The sequence below is a fragment of the Brienomyrus brachyistius genome, chromosome 5, assembly GCF_023856365.1.
Source record: "Brienomyrus brachyistius isolate T26 chromosome 5, BBRACH_0.4, whole genome shotgun sequence".
Classification (NCBI taxonomy): domain Eukaryota; kingdom Metazoa; phylum Chordata; class Actinopteri; order Osteoglossiformes; family Mormyridae; genus Brienomyrus; species Brienomyrus brachyistius.
In genome coordinates this window covers 30,207,483-30,230,116 of record NC_064537.1, presented here as the reverse complement: position 1 = coordinate 30,230,116, position 22,634 = coordinate 30,207,483, and the positions used below count along the sequence as shown (strand labels likewise).

Below are 22,634 nucleotides of genomic sequence, written 5' to 3'. Positions count from 1 at the left end.
AATATGGTTACCAGGACTGTATCCAAGAACTAATTCATCAAACAGATTTTGATGGACAAAATGTAGAGCACTCACCCTCCAGGGGGCAGTAGCGAGTAACCCTCTCTGGCATAAGCCGGCCCTCCTTGTGACGGCAGTACACCTCGGCGATCTGCTGTCGGCACTCCTTGCTCTTGGCACGGGACAGCGCCGAGATGGCCTCTTTGCCACCGATCTCGCACTTCGGCGGCTGCTCGTACGTGATCTGCGAGGTGGCGGGGGCTGGCTTGCCGGCCGGCTGGGCGCCCCCACGCCTTTCCTCTGGCTGCTGCAAGCCACCTGCCCGGCCGGTGCTCGCAGAGCGTGTGCGGTTGGGACCCGGCGAGGCCGGCGAGGCCTGTGAGACGGCCTCAGCACCGTCGTAGTGGATGACCTCATCGGAGGCCTTGCCCGTGCCACGGGGGGGCGGCGCTGCCCCCTCACCGAGCCGCCCCCGTCCATGGCCGGCCGTCCGCCTCTGCGGGTGCGAGCGTGCCCCAAAGTTGCTGTTGTCAATGTTCTCAAAGTCCTTGGGCACGGAGTTCTCGTTGTTGCTGTCGACCCGAACTTTCTCCTTAGGCCGGTGAGAGCGGAAGCCGTCCTGCAAAGGAGGGACACAAACACCAGCTGTCATTGCTCATCACCGAGCCAAATCTGCTTTCCACGGAACGCGACAGGACCCTTCTTCCAAAACCGGTCTCAGCCTCAGACCCTGGGAAGTCGGGCTCGGCATGTCCCGGCCTAACGATGCAGCAGCGACAGTTGGGGGTTTGACAGCACTGTTTGGTGTGATGAACCTTCGCCTCATTACCACACAACTGAGCTGTGTCAAAAACAGGAAACGCTCTCAGAGAATCTGGAGCAGGGCTATAATAATATACGACTGAATGTCACTTATTATCAAAAGGATAAGCAATTATTACACATTTCTATCAAAACCCAGACTGACAAAGTGCATCCTGAACCTGTACAGCAGTTCAGCCAATCAGGCACCAGAGAGAGGATGAACAGAGAGGCAGGTGGAGATGCCTGGGAAAGAGGATGGGGGGGGGGGGGGGGGGGGGGAGGCACATGGTGCAACCCCCCACATGTAAAATTGTCATGGCGAACCAGAAGTTCATATCACTTGTATGGAAGCAAGAGCTGTGGGGGGGGGGGGGGGGGGGGGGTAAACCATGTAAACCATGCCCCCCCCCACACAGGGTCTTCGCCGGACCCTTCCTGGAGTCCCAAACCAGCGGTTCTTTAATGTGCTGTCTGGCCTACTCTCTGCAGGGACAAACGGGGGCTTTTAGGGGAAAATTACAGCGCGCTGGATTAATAGCCTGGGAAAGCACTGCAAGTGAGGGAGTATCGATCGCCTGCGGGGAGCGCTCTCTTCCCACAGTGCCTCGGGAGACAGCTCCGGATATCCTGGCACACAAGATGCCTGCCGAGGGAGGCCAACCACAGGTATAAATATCTCATGCGGTGATTGGCCCCCGAATCGGCTCCTGCTTCGCCTCCTCCCCACGGGGCCCGGGCTCAGATAAATCCCACTGCGGACGAAACTGCACATGGGGAAAGGGGCCAGTCTGGGTCCGGTTGTGTCACCAGGAGAGCCTGTCACCAGCACGATCTTCTGCTTAAAGAGCGGAGAACCTGCAGGAGCAAACTCACCCAGCTCCACTTCCAGAAATCACTCCTACCAACCACCAATGCACTGTACAACTGTTCATGTCATTGTTGCTAGGGTGACCAGATAATCTACGTCAGGGAGGGCACTCTGAGCTCCTTCAGGTTTTACACACTAAAACCAAAAGGCTCCTGTGCTTGGCTAAATAGTTCAGTTCTTCTTGTACCTTTACCTGTTTGTTTCCTTCATTGAAAAACCAGCCATTTCATATTAACATTATTGACACATGCATGATTATAGGAGACTGACCAATCAGCACACAGCAAGAACTGAATGTTTAAGTGAAATTCAGGTCCTTCTAATTCAATAATGATGATTTACAAATCGTGCCCTAGCTCAAAGTGCCCTCCCTGACATGGATTATCTAATCAAGTGGAGCTCAAGTAAGCAACTGTATCATTGCACATTGTTTAATTTTTGTTTATTTGTCTATTTCAAGTTTTTTATAAACATGTATGTAAACGTGATGTATACATGTTGTTGTTAATGCTGCAGTAAAGAGAAAATTTCCCTATAGGGAATTAATAATGTACAGTCTCCTCACTCTCTAGCTGGGAGTAGCCTGGGGGGGTTTGGCTGGAGGGTGCATTCCGTTATTCTGTGGATGGAAACCCCATATAAAGTGTCATCCCATCAGAATCACCATCAGTACTCTGCGTTATAATATTTAATTACTTCTAAAGTTCCTAACTGAAGGGTGCATGTCAATCCTCCCCAGAGAATCGACCCAGTAGCAGCTAGTCCCAGTGACCTGAGTGCCTCGTCATTACTGGGGGGCGGGACATAGGGAGATTCTGCTGGCAAGGGCAGCCACAGGGCAGCCAAGAGCGGAGGGGGTAACAGAGCCAGATGTGCAAGCCCCCCCCCCCCCCCCAGAGCCCACAAATATGCTTAATAACGACCATCCAACTAAAAGCCCCAGAAGGTGCAGCCCCCAAACCCAACCGGTTCCGGTCCAGCTGCAGGCTGTGGATGAGCACTAGACACCCCCACAACCCCACAGGGCATTAACCGGCATTAACCAAAAAGCCACCTCCGGCCTCCTTGCTCATTGCTGCCCAGCGCGCCTGGCGGCGCCCCCTGCAGGTGGCTGACCCTGCGCATGGCCCAGTCATCCAGGATCTGACCTGAGACGGACAGCGGAGACCGCAGGGCCAGTCCCTGAAACGAGGCCCCCGCTACCTCAAAGGCTTTTATCTTCTCAAGTGCTCAAACCTGGGTCTGTTTAAGGAGCACAAACAACAAGAATGATGGCCTTATTAATCCTGCAGGTTCCAGCAGGTTCCTATTTCACTCCTCTCAGCTAACGATGTGCCCTACTTTGTGTCCCCCCCCCAGAGGCGGAGCCAAACGAATGGCCACCCCATCACCAAGACGGCCCCACCCCCACCCGCACGCTGTCTTTGTCCCTGGGAATGTGCTCTGAGCTGGAGGCTGCTGTGAATGAGCCATGGGACTGTGGTATGCGGGGGGGGGGGGTCTGCTCTATAGAGAGCTGTCAGTCACGGCCCCCCGGCACTGAGCTCCTTTGTCACAGCGAGCTTGCTTTCCTAAATTGTGGGGGGACAATCTCACTCCACCACTCCATACCCCCACCCCCTATGCCCCTACACAGGGGAGGTGAAAACAGGGGGCCACGTTACTATAGAGTAATTTCAGCTGTTGGGGGTGCATGAACGACATTGGGATCACACTTGGAATGGAATGGAAAGAAAGGACCCCCCCCCTCCACAACCATACTAATGTGGGGGGCAGGATCTGGGATAGGAAGAGGACCCCCGCAGTAATTCCAGCGGTTTCTCCGTGCCTGAAAAACAGCTGGATCTCACTGGTCCCTTAAAGGCGCCCCCTCCCCCCAGGATTGGCAAGTACTGGATTCATTTAAGTACAAAAAAAAATTCTATAAGCATATTTTGGAGACCCCCTCCCCTAGCTGGGGGGGACAAAAACAGGACGAAAGAGAAGCAAAGAGAGAGAGAGAGCAGGCTGGAGGGGGGTTAGTAGAGGGATGGAAATGAATCATTTTGGGGGGGGGGGGGTGCACAGACACGGAGCTTCCCAGGATCAGCGGTCAGCACCTCATTGGCGTGGTACGGTTTCGGGGCACTGGGTCACTTAGTGACTCAATGGATCAGCACATGTATCTGACATCGGCAGACGGCATCGTGATAAATAAAATAAATGAAAATGCCCCCTTCCAGGGACCCCCTCCAGACTTCCCACTTGCTAGGACTCATACAGGGTGAAATACTCTGGAAGATGGATGGATGGATGAATGAATGGATGGATGGATGGCAGTTAAAGTACCACCATCATGCCTGCAAGCTCCGGTCCCCCACCCCCGAGCTGCACCGTGACCACATGGCTGGGGCTTTCTCTGGGCGTCCCGCCAGCACACATCATCAGTGGGAGCTCCAGCCCCCTTCCACCATACGCGCCGTTCCACCCCCAAAAAGCAGGGGGCACACCTGTACCCACTCCCTGCCATGAAGATGCCTGGAAGATGCCAAACCCCCCCAAACACCGGCTGCTCAGAGACCACACGGGTCACACGCGTGTGAGACAGCAATACAGCCAGCCTGGGGGTGTGGGGCTCAACACATGCCATCATCTAGCATGAGGAAATCTGGCTGCGGCGTGGGGAGGCAGAGGGGGAACACGCTTCATGCCGTGTGTCCGCACACAGGGCTACAGCGTGGGGAGGCAGAGGGGGAACACGCTTCATGCCGTGTGTCCGCACACAGGGGTACAGCGTGGGGAGGCAGAGGGGGAACACGCTTCATGCCGTGTGTCCGCACACAGGGGTACAGCGTGGGGAGGCAGAGGGGGAACACGCTTCATGCCGTGTGTCCGCACACAGGGGTACAGCGTGGGGAGGCAGAGGGGGAACACGCTTCATGCCGTGTGTCCGCACACAGGGGTACAGCGTGGGGAGGCAGAGGGGGAACACGCTTCATGCCGTGTGTCCGCACACAGGGGTACAGCGTGGGGAGGCAGAGGGGGAACACGCTTCATGCCGTGTGTCCGCACACAGGGGTACAGCGTGGGGAGGCAGAGGGGGAACACGCTTCATGCCGTGTGTCCGCACACGGGGCTACAGCGTGGGGAGGCAGAGGGGGAACACGCTTCATGCCATGTGTCCGCACACAGGGGTACAGCGTGGGGAGGCAGAGGGGGAACACGCTTCATGCCGTGTGTCCGCACACAGGGGTACAGCGTGGGGAGGCAGAGGGGGAACACGCTTCATGCCGTGTGTCCGCACACGGATACATTTATTTAAAAGCAAAACAGAAAAAAAACTTCCGTATAAGTCGCCAATTTAAGAAGTGTGTAAGTGGCATTAACCAAAAAGGCTGGGAAGTGTGCATTCAGCAGCTGGGAGGAGGCAGTCATGCTGCGGGCTGCGTGCCAGGGGGGTGTGAAGGTGCGAGGTGGGGATGGTACTGAGGGACATGCTCACCGGAGCAGCCCAGCACGGATTATCCAGGGTTACACTACTGATGCCAAAAACTCCTCACATAAAGATTCTTATTACTTTTTAGATGAAGAGGGAGTATAAAGGTGAACATAACGAGGTCATGTTGAAAGAGCCTGACACACATCACAGAGCCTAACCCTAACCCTGTTCATTAAAAATAGGGAACGGTAACCTTAACTGTAACCCCTCCATAGTCCATCTGGTCACAGGTGAGAAGTCTCACAGCACGCTGTAAAAGGAAAGACTTTGGCATCCTCACAAATCCCAGGAAGCATTATCTGTGAAACTTCATCTCGAAAACAGAGCCAAAGAGCCACTGTTGGCAAAGTTAGGGAAAGGAAAAAAAAAAGAACTTTTGAAATATTTTTTAAATGTTGAAAAATTACAGTCCAGAGTGACACAAATTAGATAACGGACCTCACGCTTAAAGACAGCACTTATTTTCTGCAAGGCCTGAAATGACCTGTAGTAATTAGGAGTGGGATGGACCAAAAGAACTGAAAAAAATGTATGATGTCACACCCGGGGGGGGGGGGGGGGTCTCCAGGAGCGAGGAAGTCCCCTGGTCACTCTGCAGAGGACAGCACCTGTGGGGGATGGGGCAGCTACAGCAGAAGGCCATCTCAGCCAGTTGTCAGGCCGCAGCTCTGGACGGTCTCTCGGAAAATACAGCAGCCTCCACCACGTCTATTCATAGAGCCGTGGGCCCAGCGAGCGCCGCGCGGATAATTCACATGGACGCTCTGTAATGAAGCTGCACGTCTCCCTGCGAAACGACGCCGTTTCTCTTCGCTTATACAGCTAAATGTTGGTTTAACTTGCTATTTTTAGAACACTTATAATATTATCTCAGAGCCTACAGATCATATCGAGTGATATCTAACGGAGGTATGGAGAAGATCTTCATGCCCATGACCAACGCCAGTGAAAGCCCACATGGAGCCCTGGGGAAACCTCAGAGCCTAATTCAGCTGACTGACAGTATGTGTTTGGGGTGGGGGGCTCTGGAGGTTTGCTAATTTGGTGCTCGGAAGACGGCAGTGCACCATCCGCCAAGTAGGAGCTGCCAGTGGGGGGCGCTGTGGTGCACAGGACTGTGGCTGCTGAGGAAAAAGCAAGGCTCAGCAGAAGGCCGGCGCCTCCCGCCTCTAAAATAACAAGGCCGCTTGACCGTGGCCAGCAGGCTCCTCGCCGTGGCGACAGCCCGGCACTGCTAAGTGGATCGTCTTAATCATCGTGGGGACGGGTGCAGGCGCAACCTGGGCCCTCTGCCAGACACCTGAGAGGGGGGGCTGGTGGGAGCGCCATAGCACCTGCGTGTCTCTCAGGACAGACAAACAAACGGATAAGCGATGAGGCGGAAGTTTCCGGAAACCTGGGGGGGGGGGCGCAACCATCCGTGTCCCCCCCCCCGGGGAACAAGCGCGGGCTGAAATGCTGAGCGGTCATTTCCTCGCTGCCTGGAACGGACTTGTGTCAGGGAGGATAGAGTGTGTGGAGGGGCAGCCAGGCAGCGAGCAGTTTGGGGCTGTAATTAGTCCAGGGTGGGAGCAGCACCGGGACAGCGGCTAATAGAGGACCTCATTATAGAACCCCCCCACCCCGACCGCCTTGGACGAGACTTCAAACACAGGCTCCGTGGTCCGGTGTGTAATTAGCGCAGCTGTCCATCACTGGAACCCATGAGCTGGGAATTCTGGGACTGAAACACCTACTGTTTCAGGGGTTCTGGTGCTCAGCCTGACACAGGTGAGCGCGGGGGGGGGGGCTTATATCTGTCACGGCCAGAACTGCTGCCTCCAAGCTGACCACCACAAACTCTGAATTGGAGCCGGTGTAGCCTGGCATCCAGACCCACGCGCACGAGCGCACTGGAGCCAGAGGGGATGCATCAGCTTCATCATTTCCATCTCAGCACCCCCTCCCCCCCCCGGCTAGGCTGCCAGCTCCTTTCCCATCATGCATCTGTTCGAGCCTGGCCAGATCCGGCATCGCTCGCTAACTTGTCCTGGCTCGATGCTAACCGCGGGAAATCCATGGCGATTTTTAAATGACTTTAAAGTATGCGGGATATCCGTGCCCTGCGCCGCCCCCAGATTACTGCGTCCTGCTTTCCCATTATCCACACGTTTCCATGTCTAACCGGGCCGGTGCGGAGCGTGTCTAATACGCTAATTAAACTCACTGCGGGGATAATGCCGGCCTCGTCGTCTGCCATTAGTCACACCTGGCGCGGGAGCTTCCTGCCACAACCACGCCGCGCCTGCCGAATGGGCCGGCCGGCTGGCCGCCAGGCACCGGGGAGACGGTCCATTCGGCGCGGCCTTGGCAAGTCTCCAGGGAGCAAATCCAAAAGCGTGGCTTTACACCTGTCGCTCTATTCCGGGACATTCACCATCCAGGCGTTCACTGATCCACGGCTGAAGAATCAGAACTAAACTTTCCATTATCCAGACCTTCTGGTTCAAAGGTGTCTCAAATGACGCAACAAAAAGTTTTGGATGCCTCAGAAACACGCCGAAAATCCCATGCAGGCCTCTCTCTCTGATTAACTGACTGCTGATCATGATCCATCTGCACAATCACACATTTCATAATAATTATCTGGATTTACTCCTTATATAGGAGTGACTCACTCTGCAAAGCACCAGATAACCTCTAACGCTACTGTGTGTTCAGGTTTGGTCGTCAATGAACTCTTGTTGGTCTGGCAGGGGTGTACAGCCAGTTCTTGACTGACATAAATAAACTGTTCATCAAACTCTTATGTTAGTCAAATTTTTTAGAAGTTACACACCCAGCAAAAAACACACAAGCCAAAAATACACTAGCAATACATATTAAAGAACATATATTAGATGAATGAAAAGATAAAGTGTAAATTTACAGGCACAGCTGAGAACGACTTGTCTAAATAATGTTAACAGTGTCAAATTTAGGAATTTTTAGTGATTCTAGGGAACTAATCCAGTCCAATCTGACAAGACACAGACTGCTCCTTGCCAACGCAGAGGGGTCCAATTGCAGGATCAGGCACAGGAGCTCAGGAAGAAGCACAGGACCAGCTAAGATTGTAATTCTGCCTCGGTCAGGCCAGCCCGACTCCAACTTAATTTGCCTGTTCATCTCAGTCTGAACATTTTAATTAGGTCACTTTAAACGCTCCCACTCACAGCCCTTTTAGAAGTTGACGATTTTCATTTTTAACATTATCTCTCTGCTCCTACAAGCCATCCTTTTCTTTTCACAAAGTGCTTGCCGTTCTCTCTCTTAAATGGAAATCAAAACGGGTAATTCCTCAATCCCTCACCTTCCCAGGGACACGCGTAGGCAGCCTGTAGCCTTCATGCAACTTTCCGGTTTACCATGACCGCTCGGGAACGTTCGGGCTCGAACTGCCGGCAGATACGCCTGCCATTCCCGCTGAATTGGAGACCACCGCGGGTCTGTGGCCCAGCCACCCAGAAGAGAGGGAAGACAGGGGGCGCTGGAGCGCAGCGGGGAATCGACCCTCCTAACTGCCGGTGCTGCTGCCACATCAGACGCCTGGCCTCAGGCCAGAAACTGTGTGAGGCATTTGGAAAGAAAGGACAGACCCCCCCCCCCCCCCCCCCCCCCCCGCTCACCTGGAGAACAAAACACAGCAGAAACAAACACATGCTGCACCGCGTGTTCAGGAAGACCCTGGGCGATGTGTAGCACGTCACACTTCCTGTTTTAAAAGGAAGTCAGGTTCCAGAGGAGCAAAGTGCTGCACAGATGCGTTTCCCAAACATCTGCACAAAAGCTCAAGGCTGAGGAGCATCTGCTCCCTGCATGGGGGTCGCTGAACAGGGAGCGACTCGCCACACACAAGAAGCGCCGCACCACACACGCGGGGCCAGCAGGGGGCTTCTTCACATCCTGACCAGCTGAGCGACCCCCAAACGGACAATGGGGAGCTTTAGGATGTCCATAATGGCACTACAAGCCAAACAACATCGTAGGGAACAGTGACAAGACAACCGGCTATTAACCAACAGTCCAGCATTGTCCCACCTAAGTGTAAATCCTAATCAAACTACCAGACCACAAATATTTACCGGAGAAATAAATGTTTTTGCTCCACTTCCTGGCCACACATCCTGAGTCTGTTTAAACATCTTGCTGGCCGCTGTCCCTGAGGGTTACCATGCCAACATTGTGTGTAACGACCCTCCACAATCCCCCCTCCCTTCCACACATTAGATGAGATTAGAAACACACGGGTTTGTGCCTGTAATTTCAGCAAAGACTTCAGTATGTCAGAAATAGCAAAGCAGCTGAGCTATCAGACAGCATCCATTAAAAGCACAACCAGAATTTACTTTTAATGGCTTGGAGGCGAATCACTAATAGTGTAAAGAAAACAAAGTTTATAGAAACTTCTGCTATAATTTTTAAGCTGTCCACGCTTAATTTCAAGAGCATGTTGGAGGGCTGGATGGTTTCACACTCCATGAAACTCAGACACCTCTGAAGGCAGAGGGGCCGACTAGGCACTACGGAGGTCAAGTTAACCTTACTGAGATCAGTCCTGGTGATGATAGCCTTAAGGTGGCTGTATACTTCAAGCTACATCTGGACAATACGAAATCGAATACGTTGGCAAGAACAATCTGTCGCATACCTAAAATGGAACTGCCATCGTGTTCATTCCATGTCACACCACAACAAGTTGGCCTCTTTATTAAAAGCTGCTATTGTTTGGTGTTTCCGGGCCAGAAACTACAAATCCAGACCAAGACTTTGTTCCTACCAACCAGCTGAGTACTCTGTGACTGTGACTCTATGTACAACTGGTTGGTAGAAACAAAATCTTGGTCTGGATTTGTAGTTTTTGCACCTGAAATGCCGATACTGCAGCCACCATTGGTTTAATACTAGCAGCGGCACAGACAGGGAAGCCAAATATTTACACAACACTTACTTTTACACACTAACAAAACACAATCTGCAGCAATCATCACATAATTATGACGAACTATTTACAGAAATACACAAATACACATATTAATTTAATGTTAATTTAATGTAATGTTTGTTCATAATTTACACCAGGGGTGTCAAACTCCAGTCCTGGGGGGCCGGAGCCCTGTGTAGCTTAGTTCTTCCCCAGTTCCACCACAAATGATTCAACTCAAGAGCCGTGTGGGAATTAGCACAAGTTGAATCATGTTAAATGAGGGGAAACCTAAAAACGTGCAGGACTCTGGCCCCCCAGGACTGGAGTTTGACATTTCTGATGTACACGATTTACTGATACACTGAATGATGGAAATCATGCTGGTAATCGCATAATCAGTCCTTCTGACTAACCCCGTGGCGTCATATTATGTCAGCAAATCATTGGTGGGACTAGAAAAAAGAAAAAAGTTCAACTGAGGTGATCACTGCAGTCATTATAGCTCATACCACGGTGCATTGTTAAAACGAAGTTTATTATGTTTATTTTGTTTATATATACGCCAACCTTTAGTGATAACAGGCCAACTGATGCTAGCCTTAGTGATGATAGCCCTGCTGGCGCTAGCCTTAGTGATGATTGCCCTACTGATGCTAGCCTTGCTGTTGAAAACATTTGTAATGACAACCCTGCTAATGGTGGGCTCAGTGAAAATAGCCCCACTGTTATCAACCTTTGTAATGATACCCCTGCCGATGACAGCCTTAGTGATGATAGCCCTGCTGACGCTTCCCTAAATGATGATAGCCCTGCCGATATTAGCCTTAGTCATGATAGCCCTGTTGTCGATATCTTTAGTAATGATAGCCATGCCAATGCTAGTCTTAGTGATGATTGCCCTGCTGATGCTAGCCTTAGTGATGATAGCCCTGCTGTTGATAACCTTACTAGTGATAGCCCTGCCGATGCTAGCCTTAGTGATGATAGCCCTGCTGTTGATAACCTTACTAGTGATAGCCCTGCCGATGCTAGCCTTAGTGATGATAGCCCTGCTGTTGATAACCTTGGTAATGATAACCTTGCTCTATTCCAGCATTCACAGGGTTTAATCAGCAAAAAAGCAATTAGACCAGGAGCAGAGAGGGAGGGAGGAGCAGAGGGGAGTGTGCAGCTCCAGCTATCACAGCCAAGACATGCGCTTAAGGGAGCTGGGGATCCATCTTAATTTGAAACACAGACGTGATGTGGACAGCCATATTTTGGCAACTCCTACGCTACTATCACTGCTAACAGATTTCAACAAACCGAGCTGGGAAAGCACCAGTACAGTGAGTTTATTTGGCTGGGCTCAACCTGTAGGGGGAGCCCCTGAGCACCTCCCTCAAAAGCTACCTGACATACCTACCTGACAGCACATATCCATGCACAAACAAGACCTCACAGAGATATGTCAAGATCACTCACCTTCTAGTGCAATTCTCGTTTCTGTTATTAAGCGCCGGCCGGGCTGGGGAACCAGAAGCCGGATCGGAACCTATCACCTCCGAAGGTGACTGCCATCCTCCAGAATGCAGACCTGTGTCATGGGACGATTCACCCAAATGTGACTGGGGAAAAAAAACCACTAAGCCTGTGCCCATCCAGGTCATGCAATGGAGATGCGAGTTGCCATTGACCAGAGGTGATATTACACTCCCAGGCGAGGCAGCCAGGCACTGGAGCATTTTACACCTCAGGAAAGGCTGTGGACCCACCGGCTCCCGAAATCAGTGGCTGGCAGGGAGGGAGCGGCGGCCAGCAACTCGACGGGACGGCGTGGTGCTTTCAGAGTGGCCGCCATGAGCTGTAAATAGCTGCAGACGCCTGTCGGAACCTCACCAGGGAGGAGGGGCCATCAGGAGGACCGAACGGGGGCAGCGGCGACAGCATCGCCGCTAATGAACATAACAGCCGCTATCATCATTACCGTAATGACTCTTTTACTCTCATTACTGCAATTCACTGTTTTGTCATTTATTTTTCAACGGCAAGTTTTTTTTTTTTTTTTTTAAATAAATATGTCTAATAATTACTGAAAACCCTGGGAGTCTAATTAGTCTGAAGATTAAATAATGCAAATTGCAGCAAGTGCTGTGACAGATCCACCAGCGAGGACACACCAACAGCTCGATAGCAAAGCTCCCCCAGCTCAGACTGAAGCACAACTCATACTATACAGGCAGCCCTGCTATAATATCAGATAGCACTTAAAGAAAAACACATCTCTGGTAAGAAATGGGCTGGACCTGAAAAACCATTTTTACAAAACAGTGTTTCCCAATCCAGTCTTCCAGGACCCACAGTCAGTCCATGTTTATGTTGCTGGGGGGGGGGGGGCAAAAATCTCCCAGCCGTTCCTTTCTCCAACCTCAGCCTATGGCCCTGACAAGGCTCCCCGAGCAAGGGGGTGTGGGGGGAGGGGGGGGTGTGTACGCGTCCGGTGTCCACATGGCTGTATAGTTTTCTGCAGGCCACCATGAGTCAGCTGCTCCGAGACCAGAAACACGGAGCTGACTCTGCATTCGCCAAACCGTTATGATTTTGGGGGGCTATTAAAAAAAAAAAAAAAAAAAAGAATCACATTCAGCTGGAAGTTGCCTGGAAATATTTTCCAGAGATTAGCCTGAGCCATACAAAAGTCCTCCCCACGGATCTGTTACAGCAGGACAAAGAAACCTAGAAAAGTCTAATTGGCGACTCTAAACAAGCACTTACAAAATAAAAATAAAAACACAACAGCGCATTGTTTCAGGCTGAGCGGCCCAGCATCACAAACGTGGCACGTCGATGACTCCCTCATTGCCGCTCGTTCTCCTGGGCGCTGTTAAAGTCCATGTGAGCGAATAACTTCACTGGAGAGGGGCCCGGACGCTTGCCCACCTTCCCTGAATCACATGCTCGCCTCAAAGGGGCCTTTTCAGCCAGCTTTAGGCCGGCACAGAGCAGCTCTTTGTAGACTGTACGCGCATCCAGGTGCCAAGAGCATTTCTGACCATCAGCTATCTTTGCTTATGTCAGGAGAAGTGTACTTCACAATCACCATTATAGTAAACGATTACATTCGTTCATCTCCCAGAACTGTTTATCGAGTACAGGTTGACAGTGAGCCTGGAACCTATCCCAGGATGCATAGAGCATGAGGCAGAGGACACCCTGGATGGAAAGGCAGACCATCACAGGACAAAAGCAGTAGTTGAGCAATTCAGAGACACCGATTCACCGAAATGCACGTCTTTGCACTGCCAGCGAAAACCAGAGAACCAGGATAAAACCCTCACCACACACACACACACACACACACACACACACACACACACACACAGTGGATGTGGGATTCAAACCCCCAAACCCAGGAAGTGTGAGCCAGCAGCATTGCTCACGGAACCAAAAGCAAGGCACAGCCGAGCAGGACAGCAGTAAACCTTTCCAGTGTCCCCATTAACCAGCCCAATTTTCCGGTAAATGCCCTAACCTCAAACGCCGGATGCTGAAACCTGCAGTGACGTTGCGCAGTAGAAGCACCGTGATTCACTTATGGTTAATCAACCAACCCGGCCCGAAGTGCCGAGACGGCAGATCATTACCGCGTAGCTCAGTTAGCGTGCGGTTTTGAAAAAGCCGAGGCCTGCGTCGACCGCGGGCCCCAAGTCTCATTTACGGGCCGCTCCGCCGAGAAGCCTTACAAGGGCACTTTCAACTTCAACCTACTGGAAGGAGAAAATAATAAGTGAAAAAGAGCGGAGCTGGCAGCTTTAATCAGCACACCACTCACTTCATCACCTACCATGTCCTTGGATTATCAGAAGACGCCTCCAGGAATGAAACCTTTATTTAAGATGGACCCCATGACTGGGCTTTCTACGAAAACAGGCTCAGCCTGCCAGCAGTACCCTTTAAATCCTATGCGTGTCCAAAAGCCCAACAGCTGCAGCTCCCTACTTCAGATTACGCCCGTATCTCCTCTGCAGCTCCCCGAGACACTCACTGGTGACCAATGTGGTCTGTCGGCCCTTAGGCTCTGCCAAAACCCCACCCTGGCTGCCTGGGACAGGCCCCACAACTCTAAGCAGCAAAAGTTGTTACAGCAGTGGTTCGCAAACTAGTCTGTATTACATACACTATTGTATTTTCACTGTAACACGTGACCCAAATTTGTGATGGGATGGGGGGTGGATTTATTGATGATGACAAAAGTGGTCAACCAGGAGGGGTGGGGATGGCGCAAGCTGGCGACCAGGAGGGCGAGGGGTGCTGGTAAATTTTTTCATTTAACCCACACATTCTGTGGGCAACCGAAAATGGATTTGCAACCCACTTTTGGGTCACGACCCACTAGTCGGGAAACACTGCTTTAGAGGATGGATGGACGGAAGGACGGATGAATAAATAAAATGAGGACTAACTGTTTGGACTGAATACGCAACCTACTCTGGTAGCCAGTAATAACAGGAGATGCTAAACAGCACGTAGCCAGGGGCGATTAACATGGGCACATGGTCACACAGACGTGTCAGTAAACTGGATCGTCACGGAGTGGAGGTCACCCTGCACTGATGGGGACTCGCCAGTGGCTTCCTAAGTAGCCTAAAAATCCAGAGGATTGGAGGGGATTACGCCAGGGATTTAAGTAGATGTCGGATTTAAGGATAAAACACGAAATCAAACCTGCAGCCCCCTCTCCCGTGCCACCGCACGTGTACCCGTCACGAGAAACAATGCGGGCATACGACCCTGCGCAATGCAAGGGGGACAGGGTGCAAGGCGGGGCGCTGGCCGGCCGGGCGGAGGGACACCTGTCAGATAACCGCCTCCGGGGCAGAACAAGGTCTACCGCAGTCTGTCACCACTCTGTATAGATGCCCCCCCCCCCACAGGGAAACAGGAAACAGACAGGAAAAAAAACAGGATCACGGCCAAAAGTGAAGAGGTTGGTGAAGGGCGTCCGTCACGAGTGCAGCGGGAGGGGGCGCTAGCGTGACAGTCTGGAGGCGTGTTCATATGCGGGACGGAAATAACTCATTCAAAGGACAAAAATAACACACTGAGCGCGAAGTCCTCGGCTGGAGAGACAATGCCTCCCCTCCCACGCACTCTGGTAACGTTCACGTCACCCACCGGAGACGTAGAAATAAATATCCGGGAGGACAATTCAAACGCTGGCACTCATTCCTTCGGAATCAAGACCCTAAGCGAGGATTTAATTATCTTCATTACCTTCATTTATCTGCCATCCATCCATCCATCCATCCATCCATCCATCCATCCATTCACTCATCCTCATGCTTTTCTTAGTCAGGCCTGGGGTGGGGGGCGCGCTGTCTCAACTTCTGGAGTCCACCTACCACACGTCACTAACCCTAACACCGGATTCCCAGCACTAGAGGCGACTGGTCTGTTGAGGTCCGCAGAGTGTCTGTATCCGTGATGGAGAGAAACACACACATAGCTACGGGAAACAGATCTCACTGCGTACGAAGTGACGCAGATATCGGAAATAAGACCAAGCACTAAGCTGCCCCCTTCCATATTTTCCGGGGCCCACACCCCTTCTGTCTGACCCTCACCCATCTGTCTCGAACAGAAAAACGCAGTGTTTTTGTAATGTAAACATGGAGCAGTGGTGGTTGTATGTCTGACACCCCGCCCCCTCCCACCTGCACACCCCCCCTCCCCCCCCACCAGGCCCAGCCCATACCGCCACGTCGCGTTTATTTACATTCGACGCGGTTCAGCATAGAGCAGACAGCGGGGGCCATTCAAGCTGACGTGGAGCGTGACGCACACTGAGCACCTCTGAGGGACCCCGTCAGAGGGGAACGCCCGATTCGGCGATGAAACGGGGCCCGGGAATCTCTCAGGGCTCCCAGCAGGGAACTGCGGACTCCTTTAAGGTGACTTTTGTGACATTTATAAACCACGTGAGACAGACTTGCATCACAAATGCCGCGTAAACTTGTGCGTGGCGAGGACGCAGCGTTTATCCACAGGGCGGGGGCTAAACCATGCGCCCCCCCTGAGCTCACACCACCCAACTGTTTAGAATCCAGAGCTGAAGCACCCCCTGACCCCCACAAGGGACCTGAGAAAAAAAGAAAAGAAAAAACAAGCACTCTCCCCCAGGCGTACAGGGCTGGGGGGGGGGTGTGATCTGTGAATGGTTTCACTGAGGTTATGTGCATCCAGATTGATTCATAGTGACTGAGAGCCTGGGGGGTGGTGGTGGGGGTGGGGGGGGTGCATTAACTTACAGCCCTTACAAACCCCCCAGCTCATGCCTCGTGACTTTCCAGTAGTATCACAGAGCTGGCAAACTAGGCATCTCACGCATATGGAGGATGAGGGGCGGGACCAGATCTCAGGTCTGTGGTACGGTTAGGGTCAGCTACTGACAGCCAGTGACAGGACGCTAATCACGGGGCCGTCAGGGGGAGCGGCAGCTGAAATTAGTCATGGGCGAGAGAGCCGTGAGAAGCATGTGGGCCCCCCTGTGGAAATCAGTAAATAATGCTGTAAATCACGCTGACGTGCCCTGGCTCTTAGACAGTGACACAGTGACGTCCCCCCGCAATCCTCCCGGCTGCACACCTATACATCACGCACACGAGAGCACGCCTCTCCTTCCCACTGATGAAGAATGGAGTCACTCCCTTTCCAAGTTAGAAGCCATTTGTCCATCCTTGTCATACACCAACCCCCTCCCCCCTTGGTTTGAGAGCCAGGCAGGTTTTTCTTCTAGAAAATTCCAGTGTCAACGTTTAGCACAATAATTAACTGCCGCAGAAAAAGGCACACACACACATGCACGCACACACACACACACACACACACACACACACACACACACACACACATTTGCAGCAGCATAACTAAAGATACTTAGCTGAAGTACAGCATCACACCTATTGGAGTACAGCAAGCGATTCTCCCTCCAAGGACGTAAACCTGAAAGTTCTGGTCAAAACACGAGTCGCGTAACAAAAGCACGACCACAATACGACCTATTTATACCTATAAAGGGGAGTAACAAAAGGCCCTAAAACGACAGACAGGTGCACTCCGGATATCGCCTATTACTGCACTAACGCACAGAAGGCCCCCGTTTGGAAAGTGAATGGCTCACATGCAGTGTTCTCTCGTTTAATTTGAGAGTAAGCCTTTCCTCCACTTTCCTACAGTTACCATACCACACGCATTTTATTATTTTTCCCCACATCTTAGCCAGACACAAAAGGTTCACGCTGTGCCCTGTTCCTATGTGAACTCCCCATACCCCCCATGAGCAAGGCTGGCGATGTGTCAGGGAAGCATGCGAAGAGGCATGATCAATTACCCCAATCAACCCCCAAGGTCATGTGACCAATGGCTGTTGCTCATTCTAAGGAAAACCTTCTCAGCTAAACATACAGTATTAGTGTACAGAAAGCCCAGAATACAAGGTCTGCTTTCCCGAAAGTGTAAGGACACATAAGCCACTTTCTGAGCTTGCATATGATGTGAAGTCACTGCCCCCCGCCCCCAAGGTTTGTTAAAATGGGACAGTTACAGTAAATATATGTGTTTAGTAATGCTTTATTTTTTCTTCTATGTAGCGTTCAAGGGGTATTAATGCATTTAGAATGGTATGAATTTGGGATTCAGGACACGGAGATGATTCTGTAAATTCTTCCAGAAAGTGAATTTCCAGAAAGTACCCCATTTTAACAATACTCACCCTACATCTAACACTCAAGATGCCATATTTATCCATCACTCATCTCTTTTCCTATTTAACTTTATTGAAAAATACCTCAATGCACCTTTATATCTGTCAAAGTCCCGTTAGTCATTTTGAAACCTTGATAAAGGGAATTACGATGTACTTCTACTTTTGTGCACTGAAACCAGACATTCAAGCATCATGAACGCCAAATACCTGGTTGGGGGGGGGGGTGCCATAAGCTGGGAGGATGCAAAAATGTGGGCAGACTGGGGGTCCCTAAGGACTGAGCTAAGAGACACTGGATTAGGTGAACCTGTGAGCCCACCAGCCCGATCTCAGAATGGTCTCCAAGTGTCTATGATCCATTTCATGTGCAGATCGACACCGGACCTCATAGCCCGAGGAAGGTTGGAGGGTCTCTAGTTGCCAGAACTGGCTGCCGTCCCGCAAACATTTAACCAAAGCCGGTGAAGTTTAGACCTTAGTCGAGAGGCCATTTACCATGAAGGTGCTTCTAGAGGCACTTCAGAAGGGTGCCAGCCAAGCAGGAAAGCGGCTGCTTAAAAAAAAACAACAAGGAAGACCGAATCAGTAAACAGTGTTTATTTGTTCTGCCCCAGCAGCAAAGCCAAGAGGAACTGGGTTCATTTTTCTCCATGAAGAGAGAAATGAAACGTTAACTGGTAGTTGCCGGCTTGATGCTTTTCAATTTCGTTGCTAAAACAAGCTTTGGTTCCCTCGTCAGCTGTTTTGGGCTGGGACATCGTCGACAGTGAGGGCGTGCAGACACGCAGACCACAGCAGGCGGACCCCTCGCTGGAAGATCGGTGCCGGGTGCGGGAACACGGTGCCTGACTTGGCCGGTCCTTCTGGGAGATTTCTGGGGAGTACCCCGTCTCACACATGTAGATCAGGGTTATGATACTTCTTTCTTCTCTGGCCACTTGGGGGGGGGGGTGAGGGGTGTAATCCTTGTGCGCTAGAGCCACCAACTCAAACAGCCAAGGCAGACAACAGACAAGTGCAAAAATAATTCTTTTTTAAAAAAAACCTCCAAGACATCAGGTTTGAGGAGCACATGAGGAGCATCTCGGTCACCTGAAAAGCTGGAGAGATGCGTCTTTCAGAGCCCAACCTGATCCAGAACCTAACCCAATACTTCAGCATTCTCTAGGAATCTGCCGACATTGCATGCAGAATCCGGCCCATATCACAGGAACAGATGGGACGTTTCGAGAAAACAACATAAGTCCAAGCAGCCAAGCACTTTGCCCTGAGGTGGGGCATCCTGTCGGGTGTTTAAAGTCTGACTCACGTTACGAGGCGGGGCCTTCATCCCAACGTCATGGTCATTCATCATCTGCCTGAGCTCCACCGCAACGCGCCTTTATAGTGGAGCAGAGCCCCACGTTTAAACCCTGAAGTGCATCTCCCACAGATCGCTTAGGACTGGGGGCTGGTGATGGCACAGTCTTTATTATTAACACAGCAGCCCTGAGCCTCAAACGTCGACGTCTTTAAATAAGACACGCTTTCATCGTCGCCCTTAAAAGACAGCTGATTGAATGGCCATTATCTCCCCAGCGGTGCGGTGTCAGGTTACCTCACGCATGCCGCCCCCCCTGCTCCGCTCCTCTCCACGGACACGCCTCCAAGCCCGGCGCCTCGGGATCCCGAGCTCAGACAAAACCCACTCGCCACAACCTTTCCCTCTCAGTTCGTCACTGGGTCTGATAGCCAAGACGCCCCTCGGGGGCAGAAAGAGGAACGACGGGAGCCGATTTCTACCGAACCATCCATGCTGAAAGAATACCTCACACTGATGCATTCAGATAGGAAGCAATTGTGTGGATGCCACCAAAACCAGATCTTATCAATTTCACCACTTACAGGCTTTGGGTGACTCTCCATATGTTTCATTTGCCTCCCAGGGATTTGGTTATGAGGTCTGTTATGGCGTCAGAGGGACGGTACCATTGTGCTCTTTCTGTAGTAAAAGATCACAGCCATCCTGCGTGTACCCAGCTGACATCCCATTTACTGACTTCCAAAGCCCTCTCACAGCGAGGATCATAACAGTCACTGCCTCGGGGGTTCAAAACGCTACAGGTACAAAATGAGTGCGTTTCAAATAAAACACACTATTTTGTTTCATTAAACCTTCAGACCATCTGTGTTTTCTTTTGTCAGCCGAACCTAAAAAGCACTTTGCGTAGAACCGCCTGTGAAACAACGTATAGCTTTTGTATTGATTGACTTTAAAATAAAACTATTTTAATGGGAGTAACAACTTACAAACGGCACCTAACTCTAAGAAAGACAATTAAAAAAAATACCGAAATGACTAAACTTACATATGAGTAAACCAGTTTTAACAGACAAATGTGGTACTGGTTAGATTAGGAAACAAGCACCACACACCACAGAACCAACAGTTATTAAACAATAGTCTAGTCCCTCCACTGAAACACTTTGTGGTTTGCTTTATGTTAAAAAGAAACAATCGTAATCGCTTTGGAAGTCACAGGACCACACATCCTGATGTCCTGGGATAGCTGAGGTCTGGTTTAAAGAACATGAAACAGCATCATGCACCATTGCTGTGGTACTAAAACCTACATTATCTCAGAGTCTGTTCTAGGTATGAGACTTTAGTACCAGTTACAACATACAGTACTAATGTAACCCCCCACGCATCATTACAGGAGATGCAAACGGCAGAGACTTCTCTACTAATTTCATCTTGTGGCACTTGAGGCGGTTTCCCAGTCCAATTTCTGCCGTTTCTATCAGCCAATGTGACTGTAAAAATCACTGGTCATCACTAATAACATTAAGAGTACATCTGTGCGCCCCCGATGCCGATGTTTTATGGGACAATTTCCCTGCCACCTTTTCGGAAGTTGTCCGCCAGTTAGAGCCCACATTTTCCGGCGTGTTTAATGAGCACAAATGGATTTTAAAATGAACTATTTCACAAGAATGCTGAAAATAACTTCTATGTCGCAGAAGACCAAGTTGTCGAGTGAAAAATAAAAACAGATGGTTCCCAAATTTTGCTGTTCCCACTAGACACCACGTATTTTTCTCCGGCTCGGTCGGTGACGCGCACCGCGGCTCCGTCTCCGGACAAGCCGCAAACGCCGGCGTCCCCTGACCCAGCAAGCCAGCACCGATAACCCGCTCGAACCGGGGCTCTGGAGACGGTACAGACCGACGTTTATACGGGGTCAGACTGCAGTCGGTATCGGTTTTATCCGTCGGTGTACTGTAAAAAAACACAGTGAGATCGCCGCGGGGGGAACGCACCACGTATGGACCGGGTCCGGGGAAGGTAGGGGCCAGGAGGTATGGTCCCGGTCCAAACCCAAATGAGGCAGGAGATCGCAGAAGGAACGGCTCGTTAAAATGAGTGGGACTTACCGTGCCCAGCCGTACGAACTGTGGATACATTCGGCAAGACCGGATACGCGATCGATACATTCAGCCGGCGTGCGAAACCGGAGGATGAAAATGAGACAAAATGTAACGCTGCCGATAAGCAGGACGAGTCGCGCACATTAACCCCGGGAGGGAGACGCACACGCCGCGGCCGGCTGGCACCTTACCGGCTGCTGTCCGCGCCGATCGCTCCCCTTTCCCGGCGGCAGCGGGCGATGCTGGCCGCCTTTCAGCGAGTCTCCGGCGACGTTGCCGGCGCCCGCGGCTCCCCGCTTCTCCCGGACGCTGGAGCCGGCGCTGGTCGCTCCATCGCCCGGGTCCAGGCTGCTGAAGTTCCAGACGATGAGCGTCTGAAGCAGCAGCACCGTCAAAGCAGCGATCAGGGCTGAGCGGGAGCGCCGGGCCAGCCTGCGAGCGCACGAAGCGCCCACCATGTTCGCACTGAAGCACGGCCGGCTGTGTGCGGCTGTGTGGCGAGTGGAGGGGGATGATCGTGCTGGATGAGGCTGACTGGAGAGAGACGGGGACGCCGCGAGGAGAGGCAGAGCCCCCGTGTGGCAAAGCGTGGCAGCCGGCAGGGGGCTCGGTGCATTCCTGCACAGTTCCAATGGGCGCCTTGGGCACAAAAACCAGGGCGACTTTCACCGTAAACACACGCAGCTCTGTATTTCTTTAATTCCCATCTGGAATTAAATCGGTTAAACGTTTACACCCCTTTTTTGATGATAATGACTTTAAAATATTAGTAATACAATAAAAACTATACGACGCCGCTTAAAAAAGGTGGAAGACGCAGAAACGTGTTTTAAAAAGTAATATGCAGCATAATAGCAGGGTTGCCAACTCACGCATCTGGCGTGAGTCACTTTTTCAAACTGAGGCTCACGCAAGAAATCTTACGACAAATGTATATTATTCCATTACAATCCTAACATTAGCCATATCAAAAACATTTTGCAACAGTTTGCAAACCCTACAGATTATTTACAAGGTATTAAAATTGTTACATACATGTAAATACGTGTGCATGTATGTGCAGACTTGTCCCGAATTGAAAATCTCACTCCAGCCAGCTGATCGAAATTGGCAACCCTGAAACAGCGCCACCGGTTAGTTTACGAGGATGCTGGACAGAACGAATCGGGTTATGGTTTTCATTAAGCCGTTTTGGGAACTTCCAGATACTCCGTGTAAATCAATGTGGTGAGTGTTAATTGATATTGAATAATCTGAGGAAATGAATATGACTAGGCACCATTTCTTAATGAAGAAAAATTCATTAAAAGTTCATGTGAGGTCTGTGGGCTTTCTTTCCTGTGATACATCATATTGCTCGACATTCAGTCACGGTCATAGCACA

General features: G+C 51.2%; 1 protein-coding gene across 3 annotated transcripts in view; it reads right to left on the bottom strand.

Moving 5' to 3' along the window:
- LOC125742578 (xylosyltransferase 1-like) overlaps positions 1–22,387 on the bottom strand; it is a 40,447-nt gene extending 18,060 nt beyond the window's left edge. Inside the window, exons 1-2 of one of the 3 annotated variants that reach the window (XM_049014695.1) lie at positions 22,286–22,387; positions 76–619 (exon numbers count right to left, since the gene is read on the bottom strand). In XM_049014695.1, the coding sequence (XP_048870652.1) occupies positions 76–619; positions 22,286–22,303 (562 nt within the window). In that variant the 5' untranslated portion in view covers positions 22,304–22,387. Of the gene's footprint in view, positions 1–75; positions 620–13,918; positions 14,167–21,441; positions 21,980–22,285 lie in introns of those variants that run through there. The other 2 variants (XM_049014694.1, XM_049014697.1) reach the window with 2 other exon arrangements.
- Between the last annotated feature and the right edge of the window lie 247 nt (positions 22,388–22,634).